The sequence below is a fragment of the Peromyscus californicus genome, unplaced genomic scaffold (assembly GCF_007827085.1).
Source record: "Peromyscus californicus insignis strain IS unplaced genomic scaffold, ASM782708v3 Scaffold_16__1_contigs__length_79575227, whole genome shotgun sequence".
NCBI classification, from domain to species: domain Eukaryota; kingdom Metazoa; phylum Chordata; class Mammalia; order Rodentia; family Cricetidae; genus Peromyscus; species Peromyscus californicus.
Genome location: NW_026294458.1, coordinates 73,337,143 through 73,352,809, shown reverse-complemented (window position 1 = coordinate 73,352,809; position 15,667 = coordinate 73,337,143). Strand labels below are relative to the sequence as shown.

Here is a 15,667-nt window from a genome sequence, read left to right as displayed (position 1 = left end):
TGAAGTTCACCAGGCTGTTCTAGGCTGGCTGAAACCAGTCTGAACAGGATTTCTCTCTGGATACACCCTGCCTTCCTAGTAAGATGACGCCCACGTCACGGCCCAGGGTTCTCCGTGGCACAAGTAAGGGCGAGAACATGTTATCTCTACAGGAAGTTCGAAAACAGACTGAAAAGGAAACACAGCTAACAGGCACAGGTTGAGGGGTTTCATTATTTATTTTCTTTTTATAGAGACTAGAGAGGCAAGACTTTCCAGGCTTAGAGGGAGAGAGGGCAATGCCAGCAGAGGGCAGAGCACTGAAGGGCTGAGGAGCATGCCCCCTTGCCTGCCCCTTCTTGGACAGTGGCTTCAGCTGGCCTCAGTTTCCCTCTGATTTTCTTTTCTCTTTCAAAATATGCAGACCTGGAGCAGGGGAATGACCACTGCTGGGTGGGTGAGATCTAGTGTGTGTGTGTGTGTGTGTGTGTGTGTGTGTGTGTGTGTTTGTGTCTATGTGTCTGTGTGCTGGGATGGATGATATCAAGTCGTGTGTGTGTGTGTGTGTGTGTGTTTTGCATGTGCTGGTGCACTTGCTTGTGTGTGCATGAGGACTGTTTTTCTTTCACTCTTCACTGAACGTGGAGCTCAGCTCAGTTTTGGCTAGACTGGCTGGCCAGCCAGCCTCCTCAGATGTGTCCATCTTCACCCTCCCTGTGCAGTCAGGCCTCCTGGACGGCACGTGCACACCAGCCTGGCCACGCAACCGTTGGGTTAGGCAAGCTCCCCCTCACCTCGAGGGTTTTAGGCATTTAATCCAATCCTCACCTTTCCCCTAAGGACGCTGCTGCCCAGAGTCTGGTGAATGCAGCCAGCCGGCAGGCTCTGCTCTGCCTACCCTCAACCTCTGCTCTAACAGCTAAATCTAACATTTTATAGGAATCTTTTGCATCCATTTCCAATCAGTTCAACTTGTCCTTGGTACACCAATGAGTAATTTATGGCTTTTTTCTCAAGATGGTTTCCATGAAAACTGACTTGAATTCCTCAAGAGACTTACATGTGGCTAAGAAAACTAACAATGCTCTTGGAAAAACAACTGTATGAGACTATGGAAGAGGACCGTGAAAATTTGAAGTATTTGTTTGTTTGTTTGTTTTCCTAAGGCAGGGTTTTTCTGTGTAGCCCTCGATGTCCTGGACCTCGCTCTGTAGACCAGGCTGGCCTCAAACTCACAGAGATTCACTACCTCTGCCTGAGTGCTGGGATGAAAGGTGTGCGCCACCACCGCCCAACAGAAATTTGAAGTTTTGTACAGATTGTTTTGTACGATCTTAATCCACAGTCTTCATCAACTCAGGCTTGTGCATCAGTTATAAATGGACATCTGGAGGCTGCAGTCTGATATAAGTACACTGTGGTCATAGGCTAATGGGGGGCTCCTTCCGGGATGAGCCACAGACTTCTGTATTCTCACACAGCAGAAAGAGGCCAGGAAGCTCTTCGCGGTCTGTTTTATAAGGGCACTCACTGCTCCTGCTTCTTTTCTGTTGCTGTGAAAGAACACCCCAACAAGAGCAAACACCCTAACAAGGGGTGGGGGCTGATTGCAGTTCCAGGGTACAGTCCATCATGGTAGGGGAGTTATGATAACAGGAGCAGGAGGCAGCTGGTCACACTGTATCCATAATCAGGAAAACAATGAATGCTTGTAGTCAGCTCAAGTCCAGGACCCAGCTCAGGGAATGGTGTTACCCGCAGTGGGCGGTCTTCCGACCACAACTAACCTACTCAAGCTAATCCCCACAGGCAAGCTAGAGGCCTGTCTCCTGAGGTGACAGCTGAGATCAGCCACCCAGGGTACTAGTCCCATTCATGAGGGCTCTACCCTTGCAACATAATCACCTCCCACGGGCTCCACCTCTAAATACCATCATCCTGGCCTCAGAAATGCAACATACAAATTTGAGAGACACCAACATTCAACCATTGTATCCACTTTAAAGAAACAAAACGTGAAGTGTGAAGTGAAGCTTTAAAGGCCTGGTTTCTGAGAGAGAAGTGAGCTAGGTCTCAAGTCAGACGAGGCACCCTCAAAGAAAGGCCTCGCCTTCCTCCCAAGTCTGGAGAACAAATGCAGATTTACAAGTTTTAACTCAAAACAATAAATGTGATTACATTTTGTTTACTTTATAAAAAAAAATGCTTCACTCCCACCAGGCTCCAAACCCACAGTGACAGACAGCCCCGGTAAAAACTCGGTAAGTCACAAAACAAAAGAAAAAGACATGGATGTGACCATGGGATCTGGGAGGAGGGAAGGAAGCTGACTGGACTGGAAAGAAATAAGGCAGGCTGGGAGTGGGTGTGTCATACACTTCACGAAACTGTTGAAGAACGGATTTAACTAATACTAAATTTGGTACAGCACTGCTACTGTTAATTTTTTACCATCATGAATGCTATTATAGTAGCATGTGTTAAAGGCTTGTTCCAAGTGCTGTGAGCCTTCAGGGAGAGGCCTTAGGGAAGGTCCCAGGTCACTGGAAGTCCGTCTGCAGAGGGGCTGTGGGACTCTGGTTTCTTCTTCCACCCCGCTTACTGGTCCCGGGAGTGACAAGTACTTCTATCTCTGCCCATGCCGTCTGTTACCCGACCAGTGGTCGGTCCACAGCAAGGCTGGAATTTCCAGACCCCATGAGCTGCAAATCAACCAGCTGATCAACTCAGGTGTTCCACTTGTGTGACTGATACATGTGGAAAGACAGAAACAAAACAAACAAAAACTCTACATTTTAAAACTACTCTCACCTTCCAGTTCATGGCGGGCCAGCTGTGAGTTCACTCCTGACCAACGCAACTCGTAGACACCGGCATGAGAGGTAGCTGGAAGCTCTGATCTGGGGAAAGGAGAGAGAAAAAGAAACATGTCAATCTCGAGCTTCAAGGCAGACCACCTTAGGAAGCCTCACCTTTGACAGAGACGGGCACGTGAGCAGAGGTGAGACAAGAGTTCTGCATGAGGTGACCCAGAGCTCTTCCGGGAGGCTCTCCACGACTTCCTGCACAGTGCTGCCCCTGAGACATCTGTTCCCATCCTGTTCCTCTGTGCACCTAACGCCCACACTCACAAACGTTCCCCCTCCCCATCTCCTGACTCAAAGGCAAGCTGGTTTAGGGCTGTAGGTCCTTGTGCTCATCCTGTGCTTTAAAAAAAATTATCTAGAAGGAAAGAATGAATGAGAGAGAAAGCCTGTCATAACGAAACAGCTAATGTATACATAAAATCCTTCTATAGAGTGAAGTCAATGTAGAGCACGTGACAGCGCAGAGGCCGCTAGAGAACAGACATTCTCCGGGGCCGCCCGTCTCGTTCTTAGGATCGGACGCCTGCCCCGTAGCCAGAACACTTGAGATCTGCTAAAGAGCCTGCCTGCACACTGTGTCAGCCAGATGGCCCTTACTATTTCTGAACTTGACTTTATGGCAGGTTATCGACAGCTTGGCTCTACCGGGCCAGTCTGTACTAATGTGCTTAGATGAATTAAGTCAACTAGTCTCTAATTTACTATGTTGACTTTAAAGGGAGAAGAAATAAGGTTTAAGTAACGCACGTAGCTCTTCTGGGTGTGACTGGAATCTGAACCCATCTGGTACCAGAGGTCTATATCTCAAATGGGTGTCTCCAGGTTCTTGGCCTCTTATTAAAAAGTACACAGATATAAAAGTGATTAGGAACTTTATCCAGAAGCATAGTACAGTCTAGATGCCCTACAAGAGGCCAATGGGCTACCTGAGCTGAAGTGGACAAGTCACTGTCCATGGCTTCCTTTTGTGGGTGCAGGAGGGGGTGGGAGCTGATTGCTAGGGGCGAGGTATAGGTGTTTTTTTGGTTCTAATTGATAAGCTTGGGTTATGTAAGCTTTAGTTCACATCCTTTCACACACGATGCATTTGATTTTAATCCTATATGCACCCAATTAGGCATAGCCAAAAGAGGGCAAATAGGGATTTTTTCCTCCTAAATGTTCATTTTGAGGTCATAGCTTGCCTTACTGTGCATGCACCCAAAATCAGCATATGTTGGATCTGGCCATGTTCCCTAGTTTCAGGATATGTTTGGTCACCAAATAGGAGTTTCTGAGGGTTGCTAGGAAGCTACAGTTTGGAGTGTCCATAAGCCTCTGTTTAAAGTGAAGTGTGGAGCCGGGCGGTGGTGGCGCATGCCTTTAATCCCAGCACTCGGGAGGCAGAGGCAGGGGGATCTCCGTGAGTTCGAGGCCCACCTGGGCTACAGAGTGAGTTACAGGAAAGGCAAAGCTACACAGAGAAACCCTGTCTCAAAAAACCAAAAAAAAAAAAAAAGTGAAGTGCATGCAGCTCCCTATGGGGGGAGTGGGGATCCCTACTAGTTTTGTTGAGAGAGCAGTGTGTGTAGCTCCCGCCAAACTGGCTCTCAGGTTTCCCTTCCCTTGCCTACAATAAATTCAGTCAGTCAGATCTGAAGCTCTTCAGCAGGCCACCCAGACACAGGTGGAGAGTTTCCAAATCATGGGGCAGGGGTACTTTTCTTCACATGAACTTAGATCAGAAATAGAAAAGCAACAGGAAATTTCACAGGCCTTTTGAACAGACTTCCTCAGGTAAACCTCATGGGAGATGATTTAGAAAAAAAAATTTTCAATTACCAAAGTATCTAATAGATAAAATTCAGACCTCAATCTATTCAAGGTTACAGACTGTGACAAGCAGCTAGCTATTGGCACAAGATAACCACGTTTTCCTCTTGGCCTGTGCAAGGTCAGATAAAGAGTAAGGTCTAATCCAAAGCTCTGTTTAAATGTGACAGCAGTGACTGAAGGTGCCCACTGCCTTCACGCATTGGCCTGTAAGGAGCAGCAGAGTCGGACCTATAGTGGGACAAAACAGGTTCTTGGCATGTTACAACCTGCTGCCAGAATTTATACTGTGACTCTCTAGGAATCTTAGGGATTAGCTGTGCTGTATATTAAAACAAAATATTTAAGTTCTTTTCCATTTTATTTGTATAATTCCTTCTTAATTGAGTTGTATACATATATAGTCAGCAATTTAACTCTTCCCCACAAACTACCTACGTGGACTGATATGCACAGGCTTAGGTCCAGGAAAACAAGCAGGCCCAAGAAGCTTACAAGAGGAAAGAAATGAAAAACAATCCCCAGGGGTCTAGAAGTCTGGCAAACACAATACATTTAGTAGCAATGTGACCTTGGTCAGGGTACTCGGCCTCTCAAAGCCTCCTTCATCAGTAAATTCTCCTTCAGAAGTTGGCCAGTAATCACAAAGAACCACGAGTAACACACAGAAAACACTAAATCAATGTCAAGTATTACTGTTTTGATAATCTCTCTCCTTTGCTAATGGTTCTCCAGATACCACACAGCACCAGGGCAGGATGTAGTCAGGACAGGACAGCCAGGCACGGGATAAAGAGAAAGGGCAGGGAGAAGGTCAGGACTCTACTCCAGGTGGCACTAATGGCTGGGCATATGACCTGGGAAAGCCATTAACCTCCTGAGCCTCTTGTAATATCCGGGTTGAAAGAGTGAGTCTCCCACTCTGGAAATGATGTCAAGGGAACCTGATGGTAAAGAGCCTGGCAATTAGAGGGTTAGAAGGTAAAGTCTCCCAGAAGGAAACAGAGGGCTGGTGTGGCTCAGCCATAGAGTGCTGACCTAGCATGCACACAACTCTAGGTTCAACCCCAATAACTCACAAACCAGGCATGGTGCATGCCTCCAGTCCTAGCGTTTGGGAGTTAGAGGCAGGAGGATCAGAGTTCAAGGTCATCTAAGGCTAGAGAAAGAGTTCTCCCAGTCTCAGATTCAGGGGATCCTGCCAAAGGAGAAGAGGAAGGAGTAAAGGAAAAGGGGACTCTGTAGTAGTCACAGAGTGGGCTGGGCGAAGAGAAGACAGCAAACACCCGGGTCACCTACTGCTTTAAATGACAGGCACCAAAGCAGACATTCTCGCGGCAGCCTGCAAGCCTTCTGCAAAGGAGACAACCAAGAAAGCTAAATGCACCAGTGAGCGGTCCGCTTTGATACCATGTACTCCTGATCCCGCACAGAAACAAGGGGCAGCTGCCATCGGAGGGATGAAACGAAACCACCACAGTGGGGACAGCTGAAGGGCATTAAAAATATGAAACCCAGGGACCCAGGCAGGCTTAGCTTAACCCTCAACAACAACAAAATGGCTTAGATAAAACTGCTAGTAGTTTTGATCTCTGTTGCAAAGTATCTTTCCCCCACTTTGCTAGTTTCATTTTAGAAACAAAAAAGCTATGCACTCATTTTGATTAGGCCAATTAAAACAACATGGGCAATATATTGCTCACAAGCTCCCTTTGCTTCTTGGCAGGCCTGACAAAGTCAAGGGTACGCCTATCTCAACATATAACGCACTCATTTCATCACCTGAGCAGCTGTGGGAACTTCCTGAAGCTGTTTTCACTCAGTCTCTACCCCTTTCTCTTCAATTGCTCACCCAACCATTTCAAGTATGGGTGGGTTTGGTTGCCGGGGACGCTTGGACCTCACTCAGCCCACTCTGCACAGGCCTTGGTTTTCAGGAAATCCACGTCCACCCAACCCGGGCGGCTCAAACTATAAATCTCAGTACTTTGGGGATCCTCTGAGAAACCAGAGCCACGGTGAACCTCTCCACTTCCTGGAACCGCACACCTCATTTGCACACCTTTGGCGCCTGTGCTCCTATGCAAACTGGATCCTACGCGCCACAGGATCAAAGGGGGCTTTGCTATTCCTGGGTCTCCAGTTTGGCCCCCATCCCCAATACACTCGCTTCACTAAGGGGCGAAATAGAGGCCTCATCTCTCCCTCCCTTCATCCCCAGAGCAAGGCATGGGTTCCCATGCATTGTGTGGCCGCGGCCAGCAAGTGTCATCGGGGCAGAAGCACAAACACGGGGTGGCTGAGGGATCCCCAGCGCCCCAAAGAGTCAATCACACACTTACAACTCAAGGCGGCTGGGCCTCCTGGCCCGGTGCTGACAAACCACGACTCCCACAATCCCGTAGGGAAAACTACATCTCCCGAAATGCACCGCTCCGCACGCAAGCGCAGTCGTGGAGGTCATCCCTTGATGCGCAGGCGCAGTGGGTCTAGGCTGCCGTGAGACGCGCTGCTAGATCCCCTCTGGGCTCAAGGCGCGTGTATCTCCAGGTGCAGGCACTCGGGCATTAGGCAAGTCGTCCAGGGTAATGAGGCTATTGCAGAAATGCAAAGTGGACCCCTAAGGGTGGTCCACAGGTGTGATGCGGCCTGGGGTCCTTGGTCCATGTCGCGGTGCGTCCTCATCCTCGGCTGCAATCGCTGAATGTCGACTTGCTGTTCTCTACAGCTGAGGACAATGGGCCCCCAATTTTTGTTTTTGTTTTTCCCCCCCAGACTTAGCGTTCCTCCAGGGGGACAATATGGCTGCATCGTCTTTTGGGTTAACTGAAGGAAATTCTTTTCTAACCAGTGGTTCCTGAAAGCGTGCTGGGTGGGGAGGCGCGCACGGAGCCCTGGACAAGGCTGTGGAAAGGGAAACTGCTCACCCGAGCTCCCCACCTCAGCTCCTCCATGTGCTGCTGGCATCAAACTGCAGTGGCAGGGTGGATATTTGAACCCAAGAAGTCTAGCTTCAGATCTCATTATGCTTCTCTGTGGAGATGAAGTAGACAGTGCTAGCGTGCAGGCGAAAGCAGACTTGGTTGTGCTAACAAGGGAAGTGTTTTTTTCAGAGAAAGTAACAGACCTTTGTTCTAGGCACTTCAAGTCTATTGTCTAATTTAAATCTATGAGACCGCTAAAGGACACACTATAATTAGAATCGTTTCACCAACGACGAAATGGGAGCACAAAAAAAAAAAAAAAAAAATGACTTGTTCGGAGGTTAAGCCATCACGTGACACAACTGGGGCTCCTCATGGGTTGTGAGACCAGAATCAGATCAATCCTGCTCCTTTTGAGAGAGCTCCGAATCTGGTGCGCGGGACCAGGCTAAGCAGAAAGAACTCTAAAAGGAAACGGATAGAAAGAACAGCTGTTTGAATGGGCGTTTTCATTTGAAAAGCCTCGCTCTGGTGGAAGTTGACACTGGAGGGGGAGGTTGGGGCAAATGGATCAACCACTGGACACCCAACATGCATGTCTGATGTGCTAGTTACCTGCACTGTTAACGAAACTGAATCCCTGACAAAAGCCACTCAGGGAAGGAAGGGTTTGTCTGGGCTACCAGAGTCCACAGCCGGGAAGCACACGGGGCTGGAGGTGTGTGCTCGCTTGGTCTCCTGTTTGTTCCATCTGGAATCCCAGCCCAGGGAATGGTGCCGCCCACTTAGAGTATGTCTTTCCCTCTCATTTAACCCAATCTAGGTGATCCCCCCACAGACATGCCCAGAGGCTTGTCAGCTATGGGAGCCTAGATCCTGTCAAGTTGACCATATTAACTATTACCTAAAGATGTGGCATTTCTTCTGTTCTTCCCCAAGTATAACCGACTGACTACAATCCATGTTATAACGATACTTTCCAGTGTTGATGGTAGAATGTGCTTAATAATGAAGTCCTGGATTTAGTCGCCGGTGTATTTTCCTCAGTAACAGATAAGCCAAGCGGAAATTTACGAACAGGGAAGGGAGGGTCCATGTGATCCGTGCTCTGGAGGAGAAATAATTTCCAGATATGTGACTCTGACCTGCAAGGTGCGGACCTAGCAGAGTCTAATATTTTTGCATTTCAAAGAGATGTTTCTAGATGCTAGGAGAGTTCTTGCAGGGTTTCAGTGTTCGCATTTCTAAGAGACCATTTTAGATGGTAGAAGAATTACTTCTCAAAGGGAAAGAGAGAGGATTTGTAATTGCAAGCTTTCTCAGTTGCACTGAGAGAATCCAGTAGCCTCTCTGCCTACTTTAAGGGGCTAGGATAACCCCAGGGACTCAGCTTTGTGCTCTTAGGGAAAAACAAAAACAAAAAACCCCTAATGTTTGTTCAAGTCTCTTAGGCTATGAAGGTTGGTGAAATAATTTGGACCAAGAGTACGCAGTTTTTACTAGCCAAGGTTGGGGCCTCATCAGGAAGATGGTTCAGAGGGCCTTGACTGGAGATGGATAAAAAGACAAGTCTGTTGTCAGGGTAGAAACCCTGGCTAGATACAGCCCCAGGCTGGGATCGCTGGGTCAAGGTTATCTAGGATGTCAGTGTACATCAGGATTTTAGGCTTCTGGTCTGAGGAAGGCAGCCACTCATGACAAATCTGCTCTTGGAATATGAATGACTTTTTCTAACACTTTAGTTCCTCTGATAGCTAAATGCAAAATGTTGTAGGAAGCCAATACTTTGTTATATCTCCTACAACTCTAGAGAGACAAACATTATAGCTGGCTTTATGGTTTGTGGTCACCAAAACTCATCTTAAAACTTGGTCCCCGATATATTGAGATGTGGGGGCATTTAAGAAGTATTCCCTCCCCCTCCCCCAAGGGAAGCATGGCCTTTTGTGGAGCGAGCTTTCCTCACTAGGCTGATTAACAACAGGGCACACATTGTTATAATGAGTTTGTGTGTGGTGTGTGGTCTCCAGCTTCGCCTTTCTGCCACAAATTAAAGCAGTGTGAGGCTTCACCAGGAACCTGGCAGGTGTTGGTACCCATGCTCTCAGGCTTCCCAGCCTCTAGAACCATGAACTCAAATAAACCTCTACGAATTGTCCGGTCAGGTCATCTCTTATGACAACAAAAATGGATGTCTTTGAATCTTGTCTTTCTTGTACTCCGAGGCTTGAAGCTTATGATTCACTTCAACTGTGACTGCTGTGCCCTGGCCATGGCAGAGGAAAGACCTGGGTATGAAGCACATGATGCTAAGGACCAACCTGTCTCTCATTTGCCCTGGACTTTCTACTTCCAGGAATCATGTCCCGATTCTCATGTCTCTACTCTGGCTGTGTCCACTGCCTGTTGATCTCTGTTAAGATTTGTTCACACTCTAATGCTCAGCTGACTCTCTCCCCCATGCGTGAGCTCCTGCAGCTCAAGAGATCTTACTCTCCTCTCACCCGGGGTCCCAGGCCTGTAACCCAAGTAAATAAACATCACATGGTTGAATTAATGAAGAAAACATCTAATCTTGATAGATTGCAGCTTTCTCATCTGTAGGTGAAGGGTACAGGTGACCTCCAAGGTGCCCTTCAGCTCTGGCATGATGATGCCGTGTGCTCTATGGTACAAAATATTCATTTTATGTTTTTAATGGTAGGTTGCATTGTATGTACAGACATAACAAGATGTTTTGAAGCATATACCCATTGTGGAATGACTAACATATAGCATCTCATACAGATAAGGACACTTGACAGCCGCTCACTTCTCAGTTTTTTTGTTTGTTGTTTATTTTGAGACAGGGTTTCTCTGTGTAGCTCTGGCTGTTCTGGAACTCGCTCTGTAGACCAAACTGGCCTTGAACTCACAGAGATCCACCTGCCTCAGCCTCCTGAGTGCTGGGATTAAAGGCATGTACCACCATGCTCGGTCATGTACCAGTTTTTTAAGAATAAAAAGCATTGTTACTGATCTTACAGTACAATGAATCTTGAATGACTTTAAAACTCAGCTAGCTCCTTCCACCTCAGCCTCCTGAGGGTTGGGGTTATGGGTGTGCACCCCCAGGCCCTTTTAAAATTTGTAGCCTTTGACCAACATCTCTCCACCCCACCCCCCACTATGGTGCAGAAGATTAAGCAACTGCTATGTAGTTTGCAGCAAACACCTAGTGGATGTTCTGTAGCTTTAGTCTTGTCAAACATTCGTGAAAATAAGCTGTTGTAAATAGAAGGAACTAAAAATAAGTAAAAAGTATGATGTTTAGGAAAAAATGCCATATTTTTAAAATTTATTTTTCTGGCCTGGAATCCAATTCCTTTCTTTCTTTTTAATTTGTTTACTTATTTATATGAATTGGTGTTTTGCCTGCATGTATGTCTGGATGAGGGTGTCAGGTCCCCTGGAACTGGAGTTACAGATAGCTGTGAACCACTGTGTGGGTGCTGGGAATTGAAATCGGATCCTCTGGAAGAGCCATATTTTTTTAAGTAATGAGAACTTTTAAAGTTGAAGTTTCTTTAAAAAAATTGAAAACACGTTTTGGTTGCCTTGGGTAGTTCTTGAATATTTAATACCTCTGGTGTGGATTATTTTGTTCTTTCAGGGAGGTAGGGAGGCAGACGCAAATGGAGACATTTGTTCTGTCCAGACGCCCAGATCAGTTAAATACCAGGAGAGCGGTGAGTGCAGAATAACCCCATGCTTCTGTCTGTTCATCCCCGCGGACTCTGTGCCCATGAATCAGTTAAGCAAATGCTCGCCTGTCAGTTCAGCAAGCCCGTGATAGATTTAAGCCTTGGCTTCTGAATAACACGTTTGACTTATTTGTAAATTGAATTTGCTACATTCAGACTAACATTTCCTATGAGGATGCAGGTGGAGGATTTGTAAATCTCTGCTTTCTGCCCCGCCACCCCGCCCAGGGCCTCTGCTCCGTGTTTGGCTCCATTCTCATGATTGAAACTAACTTACATGACATTTACATAGCATGGCAAGTAAAGATGAGATCTCCAACACACAGTGTCTCCCCAGTGGGCTCATGTAAACCACGGAGATAGAAATGTCACCCGGGTCAGTTGGCCAGACAGGCCATCACTCTGAAGGTTTTCAGCACAGAGAGGACCTAGCTTTCTTGGGAGCGAGGACAAGTCGGACTCGCTAGGTGGTAAAAGCACCCCTTCACAGCCAGATGTCCCCTTGGTATTTATCAGGGCAACACCGTCAACCCCGTTGCCCCCATGTTCTCATGGATGGTGGCCTTGGAGTCCTCCAGATGCAGGATCTGACTTTTATACTTCTCCTGCCAATCCTCCACTATGTACTGGTGGTAGGGGTCCTGCGAATGCTCCCGCCGCTTCGACTTCACCGTGCTCACCAGGATGGCCACCACGATGAAGGAGAACATGCCGATCATCACCATGAGGTACAGGATGACATAGTAGAAGTTCTCGGCATCCACCTTGGCCTGGAGCGCCTGTTCCTCAGCTGTCGTGTTCTTCCTCCAGGTGTCCATGTAAGTAATAAAAATCTTTTTGAAGACATCCTCCAGTGTCTGTGTAAAGTTGGCTAATGTGGTCATGTTTCTCCCTGGCTGTAATTAAATGATAATACAGATTAGTAAGGCTAAGGCCCTTCCTCCCTCTTGGCTACCTTCGGGGAGGTAGGGAGGCAGACGCAAATGGAGAGAATGCAATTTCTTTTCTTTTCCTTTTTTTTTTTTTTGAGGGGGGCAGTATTTATTTATTTACTGTTTATACAGTGTTCTGCCTGCATACCAGGAAAAGGCACCAGATCTCATTATAGATGGTTGTGAGCCACCATGTGGTTGCTGGGAATTGAACTCAGGACCTCTGGAAGAGCTGCCAATGCTCTTAACCTCTGAGCCATCTCTCCAGCCCTGAGAATGCAATTTCTTAACCTGGCTAGTGATGGCTTGAATTCAAAATTGGGTAGTCTTTAAACACACTCATTTTTATTCATTGTTTGAATGCACTATTATAATAAAATGTAATAGAAGACATAAAGCGATAAAAAGACATTTATACATAATTATATATGCACACATTAAAATGGGGAAAGATTAGAAGGAAGTAGATCAAAATGTGTGTATATACACACACACCTATGTATAGCCATATATTTTTGCTTTTTTTGGTGTTTTTCTTGAATGTTGAATTCTTGTCAATCATCTTGCATTTCTTTTGTGCTGAAAAATACCAGTGACCTCTCAACCACCAGCAAAATGCATCCGTATGTGTGTATATGTGTGTGTGTGTATGTGTGTGTGTAATGTGTGTAGTGTGTTTGTGTGTGTGTGTGTGTTGCAATTTATGAGATTTTTTTCCCTTTATAACTACTTGATTTCACAGTTCTGGTGTGTGGACTTAGTTGATGATGTTTGTTATAATGTCGAAAGGTCGGTGGTAACTAGCAGACAGATTTTACACACACACACACACACACACACACACACAATGGAAGAGTGTTTTATAGCGATGCCAAGGCATAAACTAAGCATTCTTGGGTCCTCAAACCCACCTCTCTTCTCCTTCCTCACTACCTCTGCCCAGCCACCGCCATCTCTCTGAAACACTGCAAACCCTTTAGGCTGCGCAAGGACGTTCTTTATCAGAAGAGAACCAGGGCAATGCCGTCCCCTTACATCACAGGCTGTGGGCCTTCCTGATGTCCTAAAAATAACTTCCTAATTCCTTAACGAGACTTACCTGTTCCCACCCGGCCCACCTCTGCACTCACTACTTACCCCAGCTGCTTACATGCAGCCAGCTACTCACCTGCAGCCAGCTACTCACATGCTGCCAGCTACCCACACCCACTTTCTCTCCTCCGAGCCAGCTCTTGTCTGAGGACATTTCAGTCTGGCCTCACTTCCTCCCTGCCCTCTCCTTGTTCCCGAAGTCCCGGTGTGTGAGCTGCCTTGAACGTGTGTCGGACAGGCTGTGCCAGGCATCCTTATCGAGAGAAGACCACCCTGAACTTGCAGACATTCTCCCATGGAACACGTCTCCCCAAATTGCCCTCAATGAGAATCCTGTTCCCAATACATGTTTTTCTTCTGACTTCAAAAAATAAGAGATATTTATTTAATTAAATAAATAATTTAATTTAATTTTAAAATACAATTAAAAAATTAATTTATTTTAATTAATATGTGTGTGGGTGTTCTGCCTACATGTATGAATATGCACCATGTTCATGCTTGGTGCTTAAGAAGGGCAGAAGAAGGCATTGGGTCCCTTGGAGCTGGAGTTGCAGACACTTGGGGGCCACCATGTGTGTGCTGGGAGCGGAATTCCAGTGTTCTACAGGAGCGAGTCCTCATAACCGGGGGCCACCATGTGTGTGCTGGGAGCGGAATTCCAGTGTTCTACAGGAGCGAGTCCTTGTAACCGGGGGCCACCATGTGTGTGCTGGGAGCGGAATTCCAGTGTTCTACAGGAGCGAGTCCTCTTAACCGGGGGCCACCATGTGTGTGCTGGGAGGGGAACTCCAGTGTTCTACAGGAGCGAGTCCTCTTAACCGGGGGCCACCATGTGTGTGCTGGGAGGGGAATTCCAGTGTTCTACAGGAGCGAGTCCTCGTAACCGGGGGCCACCATGTGTGTGCTGGGAGCTGAATTCCAGTGTTCTACAGGAGCGAGTCCTCGTAACCGGGGGCCACCATGTGTGTGCTGGGAGGGGAATTCCAGTGTTCTACAGGAGCGAGTTCTCGTAACCGCGAAGCCGTCGCTCTGGCCCCTCACCTGACACTTTTTACTTCTGTTTTTCAGTGGACTCTAGATCTCTCTCTCTCCTCTCTCCACCACTCAAAGTCTAGTAGCTGAAAAGGGAAGTTAGCAAACAGATGAGATCTCCCAGGTGTGTGCCAAGTACACTTCTAAGAGGTGTGGCAGAGATGTGCACTACCACCTTAAATACTGTTCACCGGGAAGGAGTAGAGTCAACATGATTTTTCTCCGTAAAGTTTATGTATGCACATAGGAAGCTCGACGTTCAGTTTCAGGGGACCCCTAGGCTCCCCAGAGTCTAAGAGTCTCCTCCACAGGTGTCCCGAGGTGAGAGATTTTTAGCAGTGCATTCTACTGGAGCTGCTCAGGCCTGCTTCCTGGTGTGGGCACCGTTGCCAGCCCCTGAGAGCTGAGAGGCCTGCACCACCCACTGTTTGCTCAGCTCCTTGCTGCTAAGCAGGTCACGGGTGCTTTTTGTTCAGACTTAATCACAGGCTTGAAAGGGCCTATGAGGATTAAATAAATGCCTGAGTGATGACCTCTGTCCAGGCTGAGCAGGGTTTGCATTTTCAATACTGAGGCATGGGACGAGGCTTGGCTGCAAAGTCTGGAGTTTCCTGACCACGGAAAGATTCAAAGCACTGTGTGAAAGCAATTTTATTGATAGGGATTGTGTTAAAACATATTCAAATGCTAAGCAGAATGCACTATGGAGGTGGAAAGGGAATGTCGGGGGTCGAAGGGCACAGGCATAGGAAGAGATCAGCGAGATGGGGGAGAGGATCTGTCAGAGAACTAACCAAAGCCAAATGTGTAACACCACACCTCGTGCACTAATCTTCAACAGAAATGTAAGAGCGGGGGAGGGGTACAGCAGGTAAAACCTGAGGCTGGATCCCCAGAACTCACGGAAAGCTGACACAGTAGCATTTGTGTGCATGTGTGATCCCTGCACTCCCGTGGTGAGATGGGAGATGGATACAAGGGGATCTTGGGAAGGTAACAGGCCAATCTGCCTGGAGAACAGCAGCAAATGTGAGATCTTGTTTCAAATGCAGGAGAAGGTGAGGACTGATGGCACACTGAGGCTGTCCTCCGATATGCACGTGTGAACTGTGGTATGTCTGGGTCTGCAGTCACACACACATACATGCACACACATACATGCACACACAAACTCACACACATGCAAATTAAAAAACAAATAAAAAATTAAAAAATCTGAAAACTGTGAAGATAAATAACAAGTCAACGTTAAAAATGAAAAAGGAGTTAATTTAAATTTTGAT

General features: G+C 47.1%; 2 protein-coding genes across 4 annotated transcripts in view; both read right to left on the bottom strand.

Annotated features, from left to right (window-relative positions):
* The window catches only part of Smim11 (small integral membrane protein 11), an 81,959-nt gene extending 74,862 nt beyond the window's left edge, over positions 1-7,097 (bottom strand). For all 3 annotated transcript variants that reach the window (XR_008218926.1, XM_052741219.1, XM_052741217.1), the window contains exons 1-2: positions 7,001-7,097; positions 2,791-2,879 (exon numbers count right to left, since the gene is read on the bottom strand). Coding sequence is in view for 2 of the 3 variants with exons in the window: in XM_052741219.1 (XP_052597179.1) it covers positions 2,791-2,802 (12 nt within the window). In the remaining variant the exon portion in view is untranslated. The remainder of the gene's footprint in view (positions 1-2,790; positions 2,880-7,000) is intronic.
* Positions 7,098-7,145: 48 nt separating this feature from the next.
* Positions 7,146-13,712, bottom strand: Kcne2 (potassium voltage-gated channel subfamily E regulatory subunit 2). The gene has a single exon (XM_052741216.1). The coding sequence runs from the start codon at positions 12,207-12,209 to the stop codon at positions 11,838-11,840; it is 372 nt and encodes a 123-aa protein (XP_052597176.1). The 5' UTR covers positions 12,210-13,712; the 3' UTR covers positions 7,146-11,837.
* Between the last annotated feature and the right edge of the window lie 1,955 nt (positions 13,713-15,667).

Excerpts from the sequence above, each read along its gene's own strand:
- Kcne2 (XM_052741216.1), bottom strand. The coding sequence starts at position 12,209 with ATGACCACATTAGCCAACTTTACACAGACACTGGAGGATGTCTTCAAA.